This window comes from Sapajus apella, unplaced genomic scaffold, assembly GCF_009761245.1.
Source record: "Sapajus apella isolate SASKATOON/1434 unplaced genomic scaffold, GSC_monkey_1.0 scaffold35, whole genome shotgun sequence".
In the NCBI taxonomy this organism is placed as follows: domain Eukaryota; kingdom Metazoa; phylum Chordata; class Mammalia; order Primates; family Cebidae; genus Sapajus; species Sapajus apella.
Window position 1 is genome coordinate 2,912,661 of NW_022436975.1, and position 23,881 is coordinate 2,936,541.

Below are 23,881 nucleotides of genomic sequence, written 5' to 3' on the forward strand. Positions count from 1 at the left end.
ATCTTCCAAAATTAGCTCTGGCCTAAGCCCAGGTATAATTAAGGCATGTTGAAAGTCAAAGGCAAGAGGGGGATGGATTAGCTCAGGTCTTTTTAGCTGTCAAACTTTTCTCACTGATACAGTTTTTGCAAAGCTGGTTTTATTATAACGATAGAACATATTTTGGGCCATAAAATGAGTACATATCAACATTTTAAAAGAACAGAAATGTATACAGTGTGTGTTCTCTGACTATAATCGAATCAAAGTAGAGACCAAAAACAGAGAGATAAGGAAACTCTTCAAACACTTTGGAACCTATTAAATACAATTCTAAATAATCCACAAGCCAAACAACATGTATCAATAAAAATTAAAATGTGTTGAACTGAATAAAAATGAAAATTTCAATATATCAATATTTGTGGGATGCAGCTACAGAAGTATTGAGAAAGAAATAAAAATAGACACAGTGATTAGAAAACAAAGAAATCTCAAATAAATAAACACCCAACCCAATGATTTAGAAAAAGAAGAGCAAAATAAACACAAAAGAAGAAGAATGAAGAAAATAATAAAGAACCGAAATTAGTAAAATGAAAACAAAAAATAGGCAAAGAAAATTAATGAAAAGAACTCCAGTTTTTTGAGAAGATCAATAAAATTGTCAAATCTTTAGGAGGAAGACTGACAAAGAAAAATTAACTGAAGGTACAAATTACTAATATTAGGAATAAAATAGGAGATATTACTTCAGACCCTACAGGCATCAAAAAGAAAGTAAGGGAATATTATGAGCAACCCTAGACACACAGGTTTAATAAATTAGCTGAGATCAACCAATTTCTTAAATAGCACAAGTCACGACTACTCTCCCTATGTGAAATGGATTATTTTATTTGCCCTGTAACTGTAAAAGAAAATATATTTATAATGAGAAAACATTGAAGGAAAAAAAGAAATATCAAGGCCCAGTTGTTATTTCCAGATAATTCTACCAAATATTTAATTATTGTCTAAGTGGGGTATTTATTCCAGAGATTCAAGCCTGTTTTAGAATTTGAATCAATAAAATCAATTAATGATAAGAAATAAAAATTATCAGAAAACCAGGTATAGAAAGGAATTTTGGCAGATTTTCAAAGAATGTTTATAGAAATCTTCAGCTAATATCATACTTAATACTAAAAGGCTGAATGCTTTCTTCCTCAGTTTGGGAACAGGCAAGGATGCCTGCTCACACTACTGCTATTCTACATAATACTGGAAGTGCTAGCCAGGGCAATAAGTCAGGATAAGGAAATAGTCATAAAAAACAGAGAGTAGAAAATAAAGCTGTCCCTTTTTCCAGAGAGCATGATTGTCTACGGAAACCATACATCTATATCTACTCATCTCCCTTCATCCCCGCTGCTAACACCTTGATCATCACCATAGCCTCGGAATTCGTCCCACCAATTCTATCATGGCTCCTTTCCCACCGCCTTCCAACAGTCTGTTCTCCCCACAGAGGTTTAAATGCTATAATATTTTAAAACATACGTCAGAGCAGATTATCCCTGTGTTCAAATTTCTATGCTGGTGTTCTGTGTCACACAGCGTAATCCCATCCTGGTAAGCGGCCCTCAAGACCCAATGTTGGACAGCTCCTCTTGTCCTTACTTCTCTGATCTCATCTTCTACTACTTTCTTCATCTCTCACTGGGTTTTAGACACAGTGGCCTTTCTATTTTCTGAGTATGCCAGACGTCTTCACCTAAGGGGCTTTGTACATCGTGATACTCACGCCTAGAACACCTTTCATACAGGTCTCTGCAAGATTTGTTTCCTCACCAAAATTAAAACTATACACAAATATTATCAACTCAAACAGATGTTCTTTTATTCCAATTTCATTGCTACACTCTGGGACTATTTTTTTCCAGTCACTTATTGCCATTCTGTCTTCACTAGACTGTAAGCACCTAACAGGGATGAATTTTTAAATCTGTTTCATTCTCTTTTGCCTCTGCAGAATGTAAAACAGTACCTAGTATATAGGAACCACACAGCAATTATTTGAAATATTCAGTACTGCAAAAAATAAAACAAAAAAAACCGTAAAAATCTTCTCCTTTCTTCTGGTTATGAATTCTTCATTGAAGCTTCACTGAATTTTTATAATTTAATTACCCCTTTCCAGAAGTTTATTTACTCATTTATTTTTTGGCACTCAACATGACTACAAAACTTTTACTTTTTAACTCAAATTAACGTTTTTATCTTTTCCCCAATGTTCTTGCCAAAGGATGACCAAAGCTATTCATCCAAAGGCCATAGCAGAATGCTGACAGAGAGACATTGTGGATATATTCACAAAGGAAGTATTTTCAAGCCAACTATGAATAAGAGTAGCTTTCAAACAAATCAATTAATTAAGGCTCAGTTCATGAAATGAATCTCAGTTTGACAAAATCTATAAAGAAAATGGAAAAGAAGCATAAAACAAATGAGAGATTAAAAAAATAAAACCAAACCTATGGAAATTGGCCAAAAAAATGTGATGAGAGAGACTTAACCGACTAGCAGTCAGAGAAATGGAAAGTCCGAATGCCTGACATGGCTTTAGGGAGCCAACGTAAAGTGGTCAAGTCCTCGAGTTCAAATGGTGAAAAGGCTCAAGAATTGGAAACCCAAAGTACTTCTAAAGTCTTGGATATGGGGATGGGCTAAAGATGGAGAGATTGATGGAAACTGTTTAAGGTTTTAGAACAGCATCTCTTGCCAGAGCCCAAAGACCCTTCTTCCCCAGTCTCTGGCCCTAACAGCAAATAAACGTGATGTTTGCTTTTGGAAGGGCAAATCAGAAGTTCTGGGAATGTTCTCCACGTGAATCTGTGATGAGGCATTGCACTGAAAACGAAGGGATTAAACATGGCAAGATAGCGAGATGGGCCAGGTACCCTCCCTCAGCATCACTCCTCTCCCAGAAGACAGACGCTATGTCTGTAAATCCTTGGCAAGTGAATGGAAGATTCTTTTCAGACAAAAAAAATTAGTAATCTCAAGAAAAAGTCTAAGCAACAGATATTGACATTTGGAAGTTCCTCAGCATCTGTAAGGTGTACCAAAAAAAAATCTAGCAACATGTATCCAGTTTCCACTTTCATTTTTTTTTATCGTGCATGAATGAGTGATGAAACGTCACTCGTAAACACACAGAAGAAGTGAATTTTAAAAAGGAAGTCACGGAGTAAGGAAACGGATCCTATACAGAAATATGATACAAGTTTCCAGGAATGGAATGAATAGAAGTATCAGGGCAACAGCTGTGTAGCACACAAAAAACTCAGTTAGATAATGTTGGAAAAGGAGGATGTATGAGTCCAGGAGAGAGAGAGATTTTTAAAAATTTAAAAATCATATTATATATGATTGAAAACATTACAGTATGTAAATTTATTAAGAGGGGCTTTATTGTTTTGTCAATTTGGGGAATTGATTTCATGATAAGAATATAGAAAACTAGAACAATTTCAAAAGCCATTCATGAACTACAGGAAATGCTAAGAATTGCACAAGATGGAAACACAATTATGTGATACTCATTGTATAGGTGTGAATAATATTTCAAAGTAATTACGTAAACATTGAATTTTATAATTATCTTTGCGGGTGAGACTGGAGGACAAAAAGTGTATGTGTGTAGCATTGTCTATGAGAAATCAATGTTTTTCTCGACGGTAGAGATACCATCTTTTAAACAGAAAACAATAAATTGCAAGTATATTATTTAGAAATATGGAATGAATCATAAGAAGAAATGGTACAAGATTTGCATCCAGGCAGGGGAAAGCTGAGAGGAGATAAGTGCAAAACGGGATTTTGTTGTTGTTGCTGTTAATACAACTCATGTAGAATATTAGACTTTTAACAGAGGGGTCCCCCAGTGGTACCAGTCCATGACCTTTTGGGAACCAGGCCACAAGGCAGGCTCTGCCTCCCGTCAGATCATTAGCAGCATTAGATTCTCAGAGAATCACATACCCTATTATGAACTGCACATGCTGAGGATCTAGGTTGTGCACTCCTTATGAGAATCTAATGCCTGATGATCTGTCACTGTCTCCCATCATCCCCAGATGGAACCAGCTAGTGGCAGGAAAGCAAGCTCAGGGCTCCCACTGATTCTACATTACGGTGAGTTGTTTAATTACCCCATTGTATATTACAATATAATAATAATAGAAATAAAGTGTGCAATGAATGTAATACACTTGAATCATCCCTATTTCCACCCCCACCATCCTGGTCTGTGGAAAAATGTTCTTCCATAAAACCAGTCCCTCATGCCAAAAAGGTTGGGAACTGCTATTTTAACATACATACATTATTTTGATACAGATAAAAATTAAGCATTAAAGAAAAAACAAACTATATGAAAGAATGGCCAGTCTGATTTTATTGGGAAACAATATTGGAGGGTAACATTTGAATCAAGAACCCTTAGGAGGTGAAATAGGGGTGATGGAATAAGCCTGCGGTGTAGAAGCAAACTGGACCCTAAATCCCAGTTGTTGCATACGCTTCTGTAAATCAAGTGCAAATAAAGTGCCTGGCATTCAGGAAGCCTTCACCAAATTTAATTTCCTCCGTTAAAAATGTGCTTTATTTTTAGGACAGTTTTAGATTTACAGAAAAAAAATTGCAAAAATAATGCAGAGATATACTATATACCCAGGCTCCCCTATTAATGTCTTACATAGTATGGTAAGTTGGCTACAGTGAATGAACACATTTTGATAGGTAAATTGTAACTCAAGTCTATAGTATTTTTAGATTTTCTTAGTTTCCATCCACTGCCCAGGATTACATCCAGGACACCACTGTGTGTAGTACTCATGTCTCCTCGGGCATCTCTTGTCTGCGACATTGTCTAAAAATTCATTTGTTATTGCTTTCAGCAATAATAATATTTGGCCAAGGAAGGACCACATATATTACAGCACATCATAAGATCATAACAGAGCTGAAACATTCCTAGTTACACCTGAATGATCCTGACCCTGTGTAGGCCTAGGCTAATGTGTGTGTATATGTCTTAGTTTTTAACAAAAATGTTTTAAAAATAAAATAATAAGAAAATAAAGGGTTTATACAGTAAGAATATAAAGAAAATATTTTTACACAGCTATAAAATGTGTTTGTATTTTAAACTGTTATTCAAAATCAAAAAAACTTTATAAAGTAAAAAATGTTACAGTAGGCTGTTTATTACCGAAAAAAGAAAAGTATTTTAAAATAACTTTAGTGTAACCTAAGCATAGTGTTTATAAAATCTACAGTAGTATAAAGTAGTGTGCCATGGTTCACAATCACACACCATTCACTCACTGACTCACCCAAAGCAGCTTCCATTCCTGTGAAATGAAAAATATTCAGGAAAAAATACAACAATAAAAAGTAATATAAATTTAAAAAGCAATGAATTATAATAACAATTTACTGTATAAGCTTTAATATAGCAATATGGCATAATAACTTTATATACAACTTACATTGTATTAGGTATTATAAGTAATCTAGAGATAATTTGAAGTATACCTGGAGATGTTTGTAGATCATATGTAAATACTACGCTATCTTACATAAGGGACTTGAGCGTCTGAAGATTTTGGTATTCTGGGGAGATCATGGAGTCTACCTCCCACAGATACTGCGGAATGGTTATGTATACTCCTATCTATATAGATGTAAAATTTCTTATGCACAATAAAGATTTCACTAATAGCAAAAATCAATGTTAATTCTTAGTGTTATGGTAATTCACCCCTAAATTAGCATTATGATAAAGGTGACTGTCAAATATGTTCTTTAACAACAATCCAAAATTACAAGCCAATTTCCCTAGGTAAAATATTGAACCTTGCACAAATGTAAACATAATGATTATTAATATCAATATTTACAAATGGTATGAATCTATTAGAAAACTATATGACTGAAGACAATATCAAACAAAGCAGGCACTAATGCGAATATTGAAATATGTATCTATACACTTTTTTTATTTTTAATTTTTTGAGTCAGGGTCTCCCTCTACACCCGGCCTGGGTGCACTGGCATCATGAGAGCTCACCACAGCCTCAAACTATTGGGTTCAAGCTGTCCTGCCTCTGCCTCCCGAGTAGCTTGGCCTACAGCTGTGTACCACCATGCTTGGCTAAGCTTTTTAATGTTTTGTAAAGACGGGGTCTCCGGATGTTGCTCAGCCTGCTCTCAAAGTCTTGGTGTCATGCAACACTCCCACCTTGGCCTCCCAAAGCACTGGAATTAAAGCATGAGTCACTGCACCTAGCCTCCAATACATTTTTACCTAATGATTCAAAAATATTCAGGAAAAAATGTATTTAATTGGTCTTTCTATATTATGCCAAGAGGCACTGTTAGGACAATATATTCAAATACAATTTATTAGATAATTTGAATTAGTGAATCCTTTTCTCACACAGCTTTTTAAATATCTTTCAATTAGAAGTCCCATGCCAGAGTTTTTAGTTAGAGAAACAGTAGATTAGACAAAAGGATATAACTTAATATAGGTCTCCTCAGAGACATTGCTACCTAAATAAGTGTTAAGAAATCGGAGACATGGTGAGGTGCAGTGGCTTGCACCTGTAATCCCAAGGCTTTGGAACGCAAAGGTGAGAAGATCACTTGAGGCCAGGGGTTGGAGACCAGCCTGGACAACATAAACCCCATTTCTACAAAAAATTAAAAAATTAATTGAGCATGGTGGCATAGCCCTGTAGTCCTAGATACGGAGAGGCTGATGCAGAAGGATCTCTTTAGCCTAGGAATTCAAGGTTACGATGAGCTATAATCAAGCCACTGCATTCCAACCTTAGCAATAGAGTGAGACTGTGTCTCAAAAAGAAAGAAAGAAAGAATGAATGAATGAAAGAAAGAAAGAAAAAAAAAGAAAGAAAGAAAAGTAATATAAAAGAACGGAGCAGGGCATAGGCATATGGACAGTGGCTCCTAGTGCCTGTATTTCAATCACAAGAATTCAACACTGATTGACCTCAGTAAAGTTACTTTTTTTTTTTTTGAGACAGAGTCTTACTCTGTCACCAGGAGCCAGGTTGGAGTGCAGTGGCACCATCTCGGCTCACTGCAAACTCCACCTCCTGGGTTCAAGCAATTCTCCTGCCTCAGCCTCCCAAGTAGGTGGGACTACAGGTGCACATCACCACACCCAGCTAATTTTTTTTTTTTTTTGTATTTTTAGTAAAGACAGAGTTTCACCATGTTGGCCAGGATGGTCTCCATCTCTTGACCTCATGATCAGCCCGCCTCAGCCTCCCAAAGTGCTGGGATTACAGGCTTGAGCCACTGCACCTGGCCAGTCAAGTTACTTAACATCGCTATACCCCTGTTTATATTACAGATGCTCACTTGCTGAAACAAAAGTGGAATTGTGCAATTTTCAATTCTGTGCAAAGCTAACAAGGAATATTTAAATTTTAAATAAATAGTCTCCACTATCTAACCACCTTAAGTCAGATATGAAGGGCCTGCTACAAACTATACTTTTCAGTGGGCTTTAGGGAATGTTAATCTCCTTTTTTTTTTTAACCACTACACCTGTAGCGAGAGAGAGAGAAAAGAACCCCAAACCAGGAGTGCTTGCCGGCGGAACAAAACAAAGAGAATGAAGCAAGAAACCTCAGAAGTGCTGTAAATACAATCTCCAAAAGAATTTATAGGAAAGGTCCTTTTTATTTTTTGTAATTTATTCTCTTTAATTATACTTTTATAAAATTACCTAGGGAGGTCAGTTTTGTGCCTAAGTCTTCTAAGAAGAAATGCCATTACTTCCTTAGGACCAAGGACTCCATTGTTCATTTAAAATAGCATCAAAAATACTTAGGAATAAATTTTTAAAAATTATAAAATACGTACTCTGAAAACTAAAAATCATGAGTAGAAGAAATTAAAGAAAACCTAAATAAATGGAAAGACACATACTATTTTGATGGACTAGACAACTCAATGTTATTAATGTTTATCTAATAATAATCTCAAAATTGATCTACATATACATCCCTAAAAAAGTCCCAGCTAATTTTCTTGCAGGAATAAAGAAGCTGCTTCCAAAATTCATGTGGAGATGCAAAAGATTTCGAATAGCTAAAACAATCTTGAAAAAAACAAAAGAAAAGAATTTGAGGATTCATATTTCCTGATTTCAAAGCTTACGATGAATACGCAGTAATCTACAGAGTGTGGTACTGGCATAATGATAGACATATTAGACCAAGGGAATAGAATTGAGAGTTCAGAAATAAACTTAAGTTTATAGTCAACTTATTTTTAGTAAGGGTGCCCAAACTAATGGAGAAAGAACTGTCTTTTCAGCAAATGGTGCTGGGACAACTGAATATTTAAATGTATAATAATGATTTTGGCAACCTGCCTCACCCCATATACAAAAGTTAATCCAAACTGCTTGAAAAATCTAAATTTAAGAACTAAAATTATTAAAACTCAGAAGGAAACATATATGTAAAACATTTTGACATCGGTTTAGGCAATGGTTTTGTAAATTTGACATCGAGGCTCAAGTTACACAAAACACAGAACAAATAGATAAATGGCACATCACAAATTTAAAAATGTTTGTGCTTCAAATAACATTATCAATACAGTGAAAAGACAACACAGAAAATGGGAGAACATTTTTGTAAATCACCGATCTAGTGTGGTGTTTATATCCAGAATGTGTAAAAAGCTCTTGCAACTCAATAAAACAGCCAATCCAAAAATGGGTCAATAATTTTACAAGATGTTTCTCTAAAGAAGTCATCAAAATGGCAAGCAAATGAACAAAATGCCATCAGAAAAATTTGTATCAAAACTCTTGTACAACTTTATACCCATTAGGGTGGCTATAATCACAAAGGCAGATAATAAGGTTTAGTGAAATACGGAGAAATTGAAATTCTCATACATTGTTGATGGGAATGTAGATGGTGTGACCACACTGGAAAACAGTCTGACAATTCCTGCTTTTGTTTCTTGTTATATATGCAAGAGAAATTTTCACAAATGTACACAAAAATGCTTGCACGTGAATGTTACAGTAGTTTTATTCATAGTAGCCAAATAAATTAATTTTGTTGAATGCACAACTGTGGCTGTGCTAAAAGCCATTGAATTGCACTTTTTAAATGGGTGAATTTCATGGCATATGAATTATATCTCAATAAATCTATTTTTAGAAAGACAAAAACTATATATTTAAATATGTATAAATATTTTTATACATAAACATTGGCATCAATATTAAGCTAAACATGAGTTTATACTGATGTCCTCCACTATTTTCCGTAAACTCATGGACCTTTTGAATCTCCTCCTCTTGCTTATCTGTGACTTCTTCTCCAACACTGAGAAATCTGGCTTCTCTCTGTCCACCATCCATTTATTTGCTAAATTTCAATATACATATATGATAGTATTAGGATTGTTAACCCATATGTACTGTGAATGGGCAATTTATGCAAAGTAGTCCCCACATGCTGAAGAAGCCAAGAAACCAAAGAACAAGGCAGACAAACCCACTTTGTTGTAAGGGGTGTTTTACTGGGGAAACCTGCACATAGAAGCGGGAACTTGGTTGGCAGCAGGACAAGTAGATCTCTGTTACTCCTCAGACCCAGGGTTTGTATACCATAGGGAAGGGTTTATAGGCTCTGGCAAGACATTTACATACAACCATCCCGAAAAGACAAGAATGTTGTATGTATCAGTGCCTATAATTCGTGTAATAACATCAAGGTTGACATGTTCTTACAACAGAGATGGTAAATCAGGATGGTAAAGCAGAAGTCAGAATGTATTCATGGGTCTGGGATAGTCCGAAATCGACATGGAGGATTAGCATCCATGACAGCATCACTCTTGTCTCCACACCATACGCTCATGTGAACAACTTTATCAACGAGAATACAGTTCACTCTTGTCTCCACACCATAAGCTCATGTGAACAACTTTATCAACGAGAATACAGTTCCATGCGCAGTTCCTTTAGCCTTTAACCTTTAGACCTTGTCTTGCAGATGCCTGTCTCTTACTTCATTTCCATGGTGACTTAGGCAGTGCATCTTCCTCCTGCCCCATCACTGACGTTGCAACATACATTTGTCATGTAGTTCAGGTGTCACAGACTGCATTCCTGCTTTAGTCCTAAATTATTTGTAAACATTTACATACATTAAAGTTACTCTTGGTGCTCTAAAGTTCTGTGGGTTTTGACTGTATAGTATGCAGTTCTTATTATAATATCATATAGAATACTTTCATTAACATGGAGATTCCGTGTTAATGTGGGTTTATCCGTCATAACAAATGTGTCCCTCTGGTAGGGGATATTGATAATTCAGGAGGCCATGCATGAAGAATCACCATATTTTCTTTCAGCTTGATTACTCATTTTTTAAATTATTTAATACTTCACTGTATAGATGTACCACAGTTTGTTTATTCATTCACTTATTGAAGGATATCTTATTTGGCTCTTTATAGTTATTGGTGATAATGGATACAGATAGTATAAATATCTGCATGCAGGTTTTTGTATAAACATAAACTTTCAAATTATTTTGATAAAGACCTAGAAGTATCATTCCCAGATCATGTGTTAAGATTAGGTTTAGCTTCGTGAGAAACTGTAAAATTCTCTTTTGCATTCATACAAATAGGAAATGAGAATTAACCTTGAAGAGAATTCTTGTAAGCATTGGGTATTGTCAATGTTTTGGATTTTAGCCATTTTAATAAGTGTATAATATTATCTCATTGTTATTTTAATTTGCAATTCCCTACTGACAAATGATCTTGAACATACCTTCATAAGTGTGCTTATTATTTGCATATCTTTTTTGATGAAGTGTTTGCTTAAATACTTTAGACACTTTTTAATTGGGTTGTGTTCTTACTGAGTGTTACGAGTTATTCATATATTTTGGATACAACTTGTTTATCAGATATGTGATTTGCAAATATTTTCCTCCAGTCTGTAGCTTGTTTCTTCATTCTTTTAGTAGTATCTTTCACAAAGCAGAAGTTATTAATTTTAATGTATCCTAATTTATCAACTTTTTTATGAATCATGCTTTTGGTGTTGTGTAATCTCTCTCTCTCTTTCTCTGTCTGTCTCTCTCCCTCTCTCTCTCTATATATATATATATCACATGGGTTTTCTCCTCTATTTTCTTCTAAGAATTTTGTAATACTGTGTTTTTAATATTTAAGCCTACCTATGATACATTTTGTGTTAATATTTGTGAAGAGTGTAGTAAATATATCTAGATACCTTTTATTCTTATGGATGTCCAATTCCTCCAGCACTCTTTGTTGGAAAGAGTATCCTTGCTTTTCTCTATTGAATTGCCTTTGTTCTTTTGTCAAATATCAGTTGATTCTATTTTTTTGTTTGCATTTTTTTTCTGGTCCACCTGTTCTCTTCCATTGGTCTGTATGTTTATTCTGTCAAACAATTCAACAGTGTTGTTTACCTAAACTTTATAGTAAGTTCTGGGTCAAGCATCCTGAGTCCTCTAACTTTATTCTTCTTCAGTATTATACTGGCTATTTATTTAAGGTCTTTTGGCTGTCCATCTAAACCTAAAAATCTGTTTGTGGTATCTGCAAATAGCTTGCTGAGATTTTTATTGGAATTGCATGGATTCTACAAATCAAGTTGGAAAAAATTGACATCTTAAAAATATTGTCTTTCAATTCATGAATAGTTATCTCTTCATATATTTTGAACAAATTTTATTTTTCCTCTCGATTTTTATTTTCATATATAAATTCTGTAGATATTATGTTAGATTTATACCAAAATATTTTTCTTTTATTTTTTAATTTCCTTTCTTATTTTATTTATTTATTTATTTTGAGATGGAGTCTCACTTTATTGTACAGGCTGGAGTGCAATGGCACAATCTCAGCTACTGCAACCTCCACCTCCTGGGTTCAAGCAATTCTCCTGTCTCAGCCTCCCGAGAAGCTGGGACTACAGGCAAGCATCACCATGCCTGGCTGATTTTTTGCATTTTGTAGAGACGAGGTTTCACCATGTTGGTCAGGCCGATTTCAAAGTCCTGACATCAAGTGATCTGCCCCCCTGGGCCTCCTAAAGTGCTGGGATTACAGGTGTGAGTCACCGCACCTAGCCACAGAATATTTTCCTTTTAGTATGTGTTATTGAAAATAGCGCTGGCCGGGCGCGGTGGCTCACGCCTGTAATCCTAGCACTTTGGGAGGCCAAGGCGGGTGGATCACTAGGTCAAGAGATCGAGACCATCCTGGTCAACATGGTGAAACCCCGTCTCTACTAAAACTACAAAACATTAGCTGGGCATGGTGGCATGTGCCTGTAATCCCAGCTACTCAGGAAGCTGAGGCAGGAGAATTGCCTGAACCCAGGAGGCAGAGGTTGCGGTGAGCCGAGATCGCGCCATTGCACTCCAGCCTGGGTAACAAGAGCGAAACTCTGTCTCAAAAAAAAAAAAAAAAAAAAAAAAGGGAAAATAGCGCTATGTTTTTAAATTTAAATTTAAATTCCTCGTTGCTAATATGTAAGAATGAAATTTAATTTGCATAATAATTTTGTATTCTATGAACTTGCCATAATTACTTACCAGTTCCAGAAGAATTTTGTTTTTCAATTCTTTGGGATTTTATACACTGACAAAACACAAGGACAGTTCTCTTTCTTTTTGTTCATTTTGTAAGCCTTTCTTTCACAGTGTTTTGTTACTGTACTAGCTAGGACATCAAGATGTTAATGGTAATGGTGAATAGGAGCATTCTGACCTTATTCCCAATACTACAGGGAAAATATTACATTTCTCACATTTCTCCTTCTTTTTACTACATTGCATGAGTTTTCAGTTTTGGGCTTGTTTTTTTCATCCTAATTCTTCATTTTATCTCAGGCCTGTTGGGATAGAAAGAACAGCAGAGATCAGAGAAACCTTGGTTTCAATCACAACTTGGATCTCAGTCAAGTTAATTTCACTCTTTTACATTTTGATTTTCTCATCTCTTAATTAAAAAAAGAAAATTCCTACACCAGTGGGTTGCTGTGATAATTACTTAGAAAAATGTTTGAGCGAATATTTATTCATTTAACATTTTAATACCTAACTTTGATTTAGAACCTATGCTAAATGCTTGGGAGATAACTTTGTGTAAGACACAGTGTCAGCTCTCAGAAAACTTGGAGGAAAAAAGTTAAGGACATAGTTATTTTCAAGAAACAATTGTAAGTGCTGTGAGGGCTATACATACATACAGTAAATTTTTAATAATTAGAAGCCATCATCTTCATTATCCTGTTTTCAACTTTGGCTACTCTTCCTCAATTGTCAAAAAGAACTATTAACGTTCTCTATTTTCTTTCCCACATGATATATTGGTTTTTGTAATACAAAATTAGTACAGACAGTTCTCCAATGATAATCTCTTTAGTGTCTGCATGCTTCCATTTCTTCCTAATATTTTCACATATATATCTCAAAATTTCAATACCTGAGACATGTGATGCCAACTCTTTTTGGTGTCATGTATATTTTTCTTCCCATATAGTTCATATAATCTCTCTATATAGACATATAATATTCCAAAAAGCAGGGGTGCTAATTATATTTTTCTACAAAGCATACTAAGCATTCAATACAAGGCTTTTTTGTTAACATTGATGTTGATTATTTAGGTATCCAACAAGTCTTTATAAAGTCTGATATTATCTTGGACTCAATCTTTTGCATTTTTGTAAGGAGTAAGAATATTAAGTAAAGGCATGTTATTTAATATTCTTTAATATATATGTATATATGTGTGTGTGTATATATGTATATGTGTATGTGTGTGTGTGCATGTGTGTGTGTGTATATGTGTATATATATATGAGTCTGTATGGGAGCGTCAGCCCAGATTTTGTGTTTTACAAAATGAAATCACTGACAATACCTTGGTCTCCCAAAGGACGGTACTTTGTTACCTGGCGACAGCCTTTACGGCACTCATGATGTGTTAACTAAATCTGATTTCAAATCAGCTTCCAGGTATTGTCTGATTTATGAGCTGAGTATTTGAAATGGTTCATTTCTTCCTTCTATTGCATCTATTTTTGGGAGGAGGGAAGAAGCAGAGGTGTAAGGGGATAAAGCTACTGTATCCCCTTGGTAGTGGCAGAGCAACTGCCAATACAAGCAACTGGGAGAACATTAGCGGAGGCCACCCTGAGAACAGCTATCTGCCCTTTTACGCTTCCTGCTGCCTGCAGTGACCAACGTACGATCTTGGTTTTAAAACACAAAGTAATTAGTTTTGCCCTTTCTCTCCTAAGTTTCTTAAAAGTTAGCTAATGAAGAAGCAGCATTGGGAGGCAGTGGCTGGGGTTTGCATGTATATGTGCGTCTGCCCAGGTGTTTAAAAAACACATTAAGTGCTGTTTTTGAGATTTTTTGGCAGTTTCTGCTGACTCTTTAGTCTCTCCAACATGGTTTCTGCATCAGCAATTTTGTATTTGATTTGAAACATGTTCTAAATATTCTCCACCAGAGATTAGAAGGCAGACTTGCGTAGAATGAGTAAAGAAATTCAAAGAAACAATCTTTGAGGACCCTGGGATGCTGTTGTTTCTATCAAGGGACAGCAGCATTTCAGTACACATTTCTCTACTGAGCAGCAATTACTGACCAAGTTTTCCTCATGGCCAATGATCGCTATGCCAAATGCTCTACAACATTTAGGGGATGTCATTTGCTAATTAAAATGCATTTGCTCTGACTGAAATTTGTATTTTAAGACAACTGACACGGATTGTCTAGATGATTGCACCACTGATTTTGATACTGTTTTAAGGAATCGCATATTTATTTTTTACAGAAAAGGAAAAAAGGGAAATCGTTTCTGCCATCTGGGAATTTAATTTAGTTGGGTGGTCCGTTTTGTAAAAGCAGTTTACCTATCTATTTTATAGGAAAAATAGTCACTATTTAATTCACCTATCTCTGATCTGAGTCTTCCAGTATTTGAATTATTCTATGGTACAAATATATTAAAATGACTATTATATATAAGAATCCCTGTATAGAACATCAGAGTGTGTGTGTGTGTGTGTGTGTGTGTGTGTGTGTGTGTGTGTGTATCAAATTTCTATTACATGCCAGGGTTCTTTACAAATGTTAATTCTCAAAACAAAGCTTTTAATTGCTTGTGTTATTTATCAGCATTTTGCAAATTTGAAAACAGACTCACAAGTCTTAAGTAATTTGCTGAATATATGAAGCTATATGAATTTGTGGCTATTTGAGTTATCAGCACATTCTCTAACTTCAGTTCCAACATTGTTTGCAATACTCAACTTCTCTAATGAGTCATTTAATGAGAAATAATACATATTAATCAGACAGATTGCACTTGTCCTGTTCAATAAAAGTGTATTTCTAATACATACTTAGTTTATTTTAAACTGTTAGTGGATTTTATGTACCTATAGTGCACCTGTTTCACCTTCCTTTTCGCTTTTGTGTATGCAGCCATTTTATATGTAGGTGTTGTGATATAAATCGTAAAATATATCTTCCCATATTTGTGCTTGCCATTTGTGGGATTATGCAGCAGTAGGCTGAAAAATAAAAACATACTTTGTGGTATTATTTGATACAAACAGTTTGTCTTATATTTCAAGTTGCTTTGCATAAATTGTTATATATAAACTTATTTGTACAATTATAATTTTAATGTTGGTTTGAAAGTATGATTAGATGTCAGATTTTAAGAGTAACGTAAGTATTTTTGAAACAGACGAAATTACTCAGCCCATTGTCAAAATAAAGAAAACTTGTGTTACTGAATGCGACTCATTTGCATTCAATAATAATAATAATTTCTCAGTCCATATGCACCAATCTTCATCAAAAAGTCTTATTTTTAAAATTCAAAATAAGTCAGTAATAGTATATATCACATTCTGGTTTGGCAATCTTGTTCCTTATGTATTATTTAGTCTTATTTATAACTTTTGACTAAAAAAGGAAGTTTTTAACCTTGCCAAAATGAAGAGTTACATGCTCTCTTAAAACATTTAGCAAGAGCCACCTGAAGCACACATTTTTCATTTCCTCCTAGTTATTTTTAAATGATATTATCTGTTCCACACAGTTTCTATAGAACAAGGGAATAAGCGAAGCAATTCATCTGTAAGAAAGAGGGCAGTGTTTACATTTAGAAATGGATAATGAGGGCAAAAGGCATTTGTAGAGATATAAGGAAGAGATAACAAATAACTACCCCAGATGCAGGGGGAAAGGGTCAGTGTCTCAAATGGCTCTGCATAGGGGAAGGTTCAAGAAGATTGAAATAATGGAGCAGACTATAAATTAAAGCCTTCAGCTCTCAGCATGCCTCTACAGTAAGCACTATGTCGACGACTGCCCAAAAACAGAGCAGTATGGACTTTTCAAATTGAAAATTACAGAATTTGTCCAAATGTGGCTCTTTGTTCTCATGCCATCATCTCTGTGATTTTTAAGTTTTATAGGCCAGTGACTGATTTACTTCTATTGTGGAGAGAAAAAGAAACTCACTTTTAAAATTGGTAATTCAATTATCATTATTACTTAAATGTGTAATTTATTCATTTTATGAACGAGCAATGAATTTATTTTGAACCTGGTTTATTCACTTTCAATCTAAGACATACACACAAATCAATCATTTCTGTGCTAGCCACCGGCAGCCTCCCATATTAGCTCCCAAATTCCAGGCAGTGATGGAGATAGGACCTTGGTTTACCAAGATCATATTTACCATTGTCTTTGAGTTACTTTCATGTAACTTAAAACTTGTCATTTCTTAGAAAACAAGATGTGGAAATAAGAAGAGGTATAAAAGTTAAGATTCCAAAATATATCCAAAATAATCATTGAGAAGAACTTATTTTTAAGAGTTGAGGAGTTTAATAACACTTTAATCCCTTTTAACAAATAGTCCTTTGATTTAAAAGTCAAGGACTATTTGTTACAAGATATAGAGACTCTATGCCACCACAGAAGAGTTTTCTTTTTTTTTTGAAGAACAAAAGCAAAACCCAGAAGAAAACCAAAAAAAAAAAAAAAAAAAAAAAAAAAAAAAAAAAACGGTGTGTAATTATAGTATTAGGAAACACTAACCATTCTTAAAAATCCTGTCTTTCAGGAAAGAACGGTGACCATCAGAAGACAAACAGTAGGAGGATTTGGATTAAGCATAAAGGTAGCCTGCCTTTCTAGTCTATCCTTACAAAGGCCGTGCAATAAGGGCTGAACTTTGGTGCATTTTTCAATGTTTGCCGAATAATAATTAGATAAGAATGGCTATAGCAAACTCCTTAATATTTGGACTGGGATGTAAATTAGGTAGGTCCTCACCAAATTCCTGCAAACTCTTAGCATTTGATTTAGAAAATTTAGCAAAGGATATGGGAAGTTTACCTTACCATTGAATGTAAGTCATTAAGTTTCTTTATCGGGTTTCTTCTGAAATGTTAAATATGATGTCATGTGCATATCTTTCTTTCTCTTTTTCTTTTTTCTTTTTCAGACAGAGTATCACTCTGTCGCCAGGCACCAGGCTGGAGTGCAGTGGCATGATCTCCGCTCACTGCAACCTCCGCCTCCCGGGTTCAAGCAATTCTCCTGCCTCAGCCTCCCGAGTAGCTGGGACTACAGGCACGCACCACCATGCCCAGCTAATGTTTTGTATTTTTTAGTAGAGATGGGGTTTCACCATGTTGGCCTGGATGGTCTCGATCTCTTGACCTCATGATCCGCCAGCCTCGGCTTCCCAAAGTGCTGGGATTAAAGGCGTGAGCCACTGCGCCCGGCCGCATATCTTTCTTTAACCAACTGGAGTAGGAAATGATGATCTTTAATAAAAGGAGCAATAACAATTTTTCACACTAATAAAGCCCAGTAGTAAGTGAGGCATTGTATTTTGTTCATCTTAGTTTTCGTTTTTTAAAAGGAAATGAGTGAATTCAATTTTATAGTGCTAACCATATAGGACAGATTTAAGGTCTGCATAGGCTTCATTTTAAAAGTGAACATATGTATTCATTTTAATTTATTATCAAATATTAAAGGCTTTTATTTTTTCTATTATTGACTATTAGAGATGTACCATATTTGCAATTTATTATCATTGAAATGAAGGAGAAATTTTTAAAGGATGGAAGGGTGTATAAATATTGAACAGTTAATCTCATGACTGCAATGACGTTATCAAATCTACATCTCTTCATAGTTTAATAAAGTTTAATTTTATAATTATTGGGTTATTCATTTGACTTAGGGTGAAAATCATTTATGTATTTCAGGTACACATTTCTTGAAATTTCAACACAGCTCATGTCATATAGGTATGGAAAGCAGAACTCTAAATGCTGTGAACGTCAGCTCTAGTTGACTTTGTGAAAATGACTCAGAGTAGAGATCAGTATCCAACAGTGTTGTATTGTCAATGATAAGAATATTGCTATACAGAGCATTAGCTTTAAAATATATTTTGTACATTCAGTTTATCAACATTAAACTTTATTTTATCACCAACTAAGACCGGGGAGGCATGCAGAACAAATTATAGGATGTGGAAAGTATGCCATGAGAATTTCATCTCTCAATAAATGAGATCTTTTGGTTTACTTTTTTTTTTTCTTTTTTTAGCCAGGCTGTTTATTGAGATTGCTGTAAAGAATTTAAAGGTATAACTAAAGATACTAGAAAATCCCTAAATAAAATCTAATAATGAGAGCTGATTTTATCTGAAATAATTATTTTTACCGAACCAGGCACTAATTCTATATCTGGTAGTAGGGCTTACTTTAATTTTGTGTCACCTAGAAGTGTTCTTTTCCTTTTTTGTTGTTTTTTGTATTTACAATTTAAACTCAATTACACAATGCTATTTGTTTTTACTAAAATACCACATTTTTACCTAGAGAGTTTTTAAAGAATCAAAAATTTTCCTAAATACATCTTTTCAGTTTTATATTTTCATTTCCAATCCAAACCAAACTATTATATATGTAATAAATAGAATAATTTTCTGAATTAAATAAATTTGCATTTTCCATTCAAAATATTGACCAAAAAGTGGTATTTGAACTATGATTAATATCTTATATTGGAATTAACAAAAAACATTTTGCATAATTCTTATACACACTCTGACAAGGAATACAAACATCAATACTTCTATTTAGAATATTACCCATTCATCCTAAAAATATTCCTTTTATGGCTTTTTATTTTTTACTTCTCAATACTTACCTCTGAACTTCATTTTTCTATTTTTAAACTATCTTTTATTTGGATTATTTAGACTAAAATGTGATTCTTCTAAATAGCAATGTTATTACAAAAATCTCTTTCCCTGTCATATATGAATTAAATAAGCTACAGTGTTTATTTGTTAGCATTATTTTCCTTAGATCTGAGAATTTAAACACATGTATAAACATTTTTTTAAATCATTCTAGGCTGGAATCAGAATTAGTATTTTAATGTTGAATTATTTATTTATAGTTTTCAGAAGCAATTTGGGCCACTAATATAAGTATGCATATAAATACATAAATGCATATCTTACCCTTTTGCTTAGTTAAGTAATCCTCACTGGCACACGCCCAGAAGATTCATGATGAGAATTACTAATTAAAATCTTTACAGTCTCTACGTAAGGTAGCAGAAGGAAGATGGTATGTTAGGTAACTGAAAAGTCATTTTCCAGTGTAGTTAAGATTCCTACAGGTGCCTGTGAATTCCACTGGACTCAGAACACATGGTATTTTAGTTTTACATTCAAAAACACTCTTCTTTAAAAATCTTGACTAAAGGGTAACAAGTGTCCTTTTCAGTCAGAACGCAATCAAACACTCTAACAGGTGCTGCTAGAAGTCAAACCCAGCTGTCCATGCCCCTCACTCCTGACAGATCTTGCCTTGAGGACTTTCCTGGCACAGTCACCACTGTGCACCATGGTGAGTCCTCATACCTCCTCAGAGCATGCACAGGGACAGCGTGGAGCGGCTTCTTTGGTAGGTTTGAGTCCAGTGTCTTGTTGGTTAATATGTCTCAATGGCTGTGGGCAACATGACGTCTCTAGCTACCACTGTTCACAAATCCTTGATGTCTGCTGCCCACATGCAATATTGCTGTCTCTCTCAAGCCCTCCAGCTACAGTACCTTGTAGAGTGTAAGTTGGTGGGAAAATAAAACTTAGCCTTTACCTTTGTTTTTCTTCTTTATATAAGACATGTTTCTGTAGTAGGAAAGGCCGCGGGAAACACAGCCCTGGAACACCGAATGGGGGAGGAAGGAGTTTATCATTATTATTACTATTACTACAGCTGGGAGCCGATCAATGGTTCCAAATTACCCAGCTCGTCTAACAAAGGAACGTTCTGCCTTTATATAGGCTCATACTTTTAGATATTACACGTGGAAGAATCTTAGGTTTACAGCCTTAGAAATTACATAGGAAGATTTACAGATTTAGGACTCACATGTGGAAAGGTTTTGGGTTTACAGCTTTAGAAATCACATATGAAAGGGTTTCGTGTCTACAGGTTTAGAGATCACATATGAAAGGGTTTACAGTTTTAGAGATCACATATGAAAGGGTTCCGGTTTACAGTTTTAGGACTCACATGTGAAAAGGTTTCGGGTTTGATCTGGTATTAAGTAAAGACAATGCCTTTCCATTTCCCCCAGACCAAGCCTGCCACCTACAGGAAGGTGAATCAGGAGGCTCCAGCCCGTCAGCCTTTTCTTCTATTGAAATGCAGTGTGGCAGTCAAAGGGGAAGTTGATCCCAGATGCCTGGGTCCCCTTCCTCAGTTCAACCTTCTGGGACAAAAATATGTGCAGGTGGCTTGAGGTTGAGGCAGTTCTGTGTCTCTGTGGTTTTATTCTAGGACTTTAACTCTTCCCTTGAAGGGCTAATGCCAGTGTACGATGTAGAGCACATTGAGGAGGGTTCCCACCTCAAAAATTCCTGAAATCCCAAAGAATAAGAGGAACATATATACTTAGTATAAATGAAAGGAATATTGTAACAGCTTTACATATTTTAAATATGATTTAAATCAGTTTGAATCATTTTTCTTTTCAAATTTTGTCTAGTTTTCTTTGTATTATTCCTTAATTTTTCTCTTTAAATTTTTTGAAGTATATCCTTTGGAGTTTCTTACCAAATCTGAGCCTGTCCTTTGAAAGTCATACTAATCAAACCATCTCCAAAAATGCTAGACACTCAATTTGGAACACAGCCACTCAAAAAGAATTCTGACGTCAATTACATTGAGATTTAAGCTGGGAATTACTGATTTATCTTCATAGACATATTCATCCTTTAGATTCCTAAAATCCTATCATTTTACAAGAGTGTTTGACCCTGAATAGGCAAAGACCAAAATTACCTATTTCTCCATGTTAATTTGAAATAATAAGAAAAAACAAAAGCAAGAGCAAAGCCAGAAATGAGCTCTGAGCACAGTGGCCAACGTTAGCTCATGCTGCACGTGGAGAAGCGGATGCCTTGACCAGGGAGGCGCCGCACACAGGCTGACTCTTACTCTCGCATTCCCATCTTCCAGTCTTGATGAATTATTTGTCCTCAAGTCCTGGAGTGAAAAGAAATCCTTTTTAAAACTCTGGGGAGAACGCCCATTCCTGGATTGTGCTACTTTCTCTGCCTTCCTATCTTGTGCTAGGGTTATTCTTTCATTGCTGTTTAGCAAATGCAGAAGGATCAAAGTAGTAATTGTTAATATTTATGCCCCACTTCTTAAGTGGCTGCCAAATGTAATGAGATGAACTTTGGAGGGCACAACACACACATTTACATCTGGGCCTCTGTCCTCTTCAAGTGAAGCAAACTCCTACTCTAGAGCCTCAAAGGAGAGAGCGATGCCACTTCCCTCTCTGATCAGAACCCCTGTAGGGCTTTATGCACCACGCTAACTCCTGCTCCAGACACCCTAGCTTACCCACGCTGTTCTTTCTCTCAGGTTGCCTTTGAGAGGCATCCTCACACCTGCTGTAACTTTTGGTATTTTTTGAGAGTGATTTAGGTTTCTTCCTGCCTGTTATTATTTAATTTTCCTTGATTGAAACGTCTCTCAAAAACCACACATTAGTGTTTTTTTTTCCCTTGTATTAATTTGTACATCAGTTAAAAAAAAATCAAACTCTTCTATTTACTTTTTATAAAAATGTCCACAGAAAGCCCTATCTGGGATTCCCCCAAAACTGGACAAAAGAACCACTAAACTTTCAACTCAATTGCACATTCTGTTGTCTGTTCTTAGGCAGAAACTGCCCCTTTGAAGCGGTAGATTCGGCAGGCTAGTGTCATCCTGCACATGGCCTCGAGCCTGGCTGCTCTTCCCTGCTTGCAGCCCCATTTCTACCGGCATTTCCTGGTTCTTCTCCCAGCCCCACCAACTCCTGTCTCCTTCTCCTCCCAAGTGCCCATCCCCTGGTCTGGACCACCCAGAGCCTTGGCATGTATGGAGGCAGCAAACCACCTTGCCATGTGTGTACCTATGCAACAATCCTGCATGATCTGCACATGTACCCCAGAACCTAAAGTGCAATAAAAAAAATAAAAAATAACTGTAATAGTTTCCTCAACTACATCTGCAGAAATCACCAAATTTTCACATTGTACTGTCCAATATTATCGTATTTTGCCTTCTTCTTCTTATGGAAATTACTATAGGGATAATCATGTTAAAGCAAACCATCATTTTATCCTTGTAAGGCTTTTATTTATCTCTCATATCTTTTAAAGTCCAATATTATCTATTCGCAATTTATTAAATTATACTTCTGATCGTTGCCATTTAAAAAATTACCTTTGGGGGAAATGATGTTTTAAATATTATTACTATAAAAATATTTTATGCAGTATTTTCCAACAAACACGACTTTCTTATGGAAATCATAAATTATCTAGGCCCATTAAATAGTTGTATGCAATCAAAAGTGGTTTCTCTTTGGAAGCTTTAACACTGCAGCTATCAAATATGTAATTATAATCATTATTACTTTAAATCATCTTCTCATTTATAAATAAGTGCTAATATTGATGCCCCACTTATTAAGTGCCAGATTCTGAGGTACATACTTTATATTTTGTTTAACTTGCCTTTATTATTCAGAGAAGTAGATAACTATTACTATACTTTCCACAATGAGATTACATGTCAAGAAGTTAAGTAATTCATTATTGTTATAAGCAGTAGAGTTGAACTTCAGTCCCCCGGAAGCTGATGACAAAGTCCTTACTCTTAATAACTATGCTTAGAACTACAAAACCTGGAATAAATTACCTTAAAATGCTCTACTCAGGGACACAAATCATGTTTCCTCTCTATGCTATTTACATTCTGGTTTATTTAAAACTGAAATCAGGCCAGGTGCCGTGGTTCACACCTGTAATCCTAGCACTTTGGAACGCCGAGGCAGGGGAATAACGCGAGGTCAGGAGTTTGAGACCAGACTGATCAACACGGTGAAACCCCATCTCTACTAAAAATATATATAAAAAAATATCCAGTGTGGTAGCGCATGCCTGTAGTCTCAGTTACTCAGAAGGCTGAGGCAGGAGAATTCCTTGAACTGGGGAGATGGACATTGCAGTGAGAGATCGCACCACTGCACTCCAGCCTGGGTGACAGAGCGAGACTCTGTCTAAAAGAAAATAAAAATTAAAATTAAATAAAATAAAACTCAAATAAATGGATCAAAATGACCAAGATCGAGTATGCAATTTTGTAAGATAAAGGGTTGAGTAC

The 23,881-nt window shown here is 35.3% G+C and overlaps 1 protein-coding gene across 1 annotated transcript in view; it reads left to right on the forward strand.

Annotated features, from left to right (window-relative positions):
• The window catches only part of SNTG1 (syntrophin gamma 1), a 384,071-nt gene that overhangs the window by 36,670 nt on the left and 323,520 nt on the right, over nucleotides 1-23,881 (forward strand). The window contains exon 3 of the mRNA XM_032296050.1: nucleotides 17,239-17,295. Coding sequence (XP_032151941.1) covers nucleotides 17,239-17,295 — 57 coding nt within the window. The remainder of the gene's footprint in view (nucleotides 1-17,238; nucleotides 17,296-23,881) is intronic.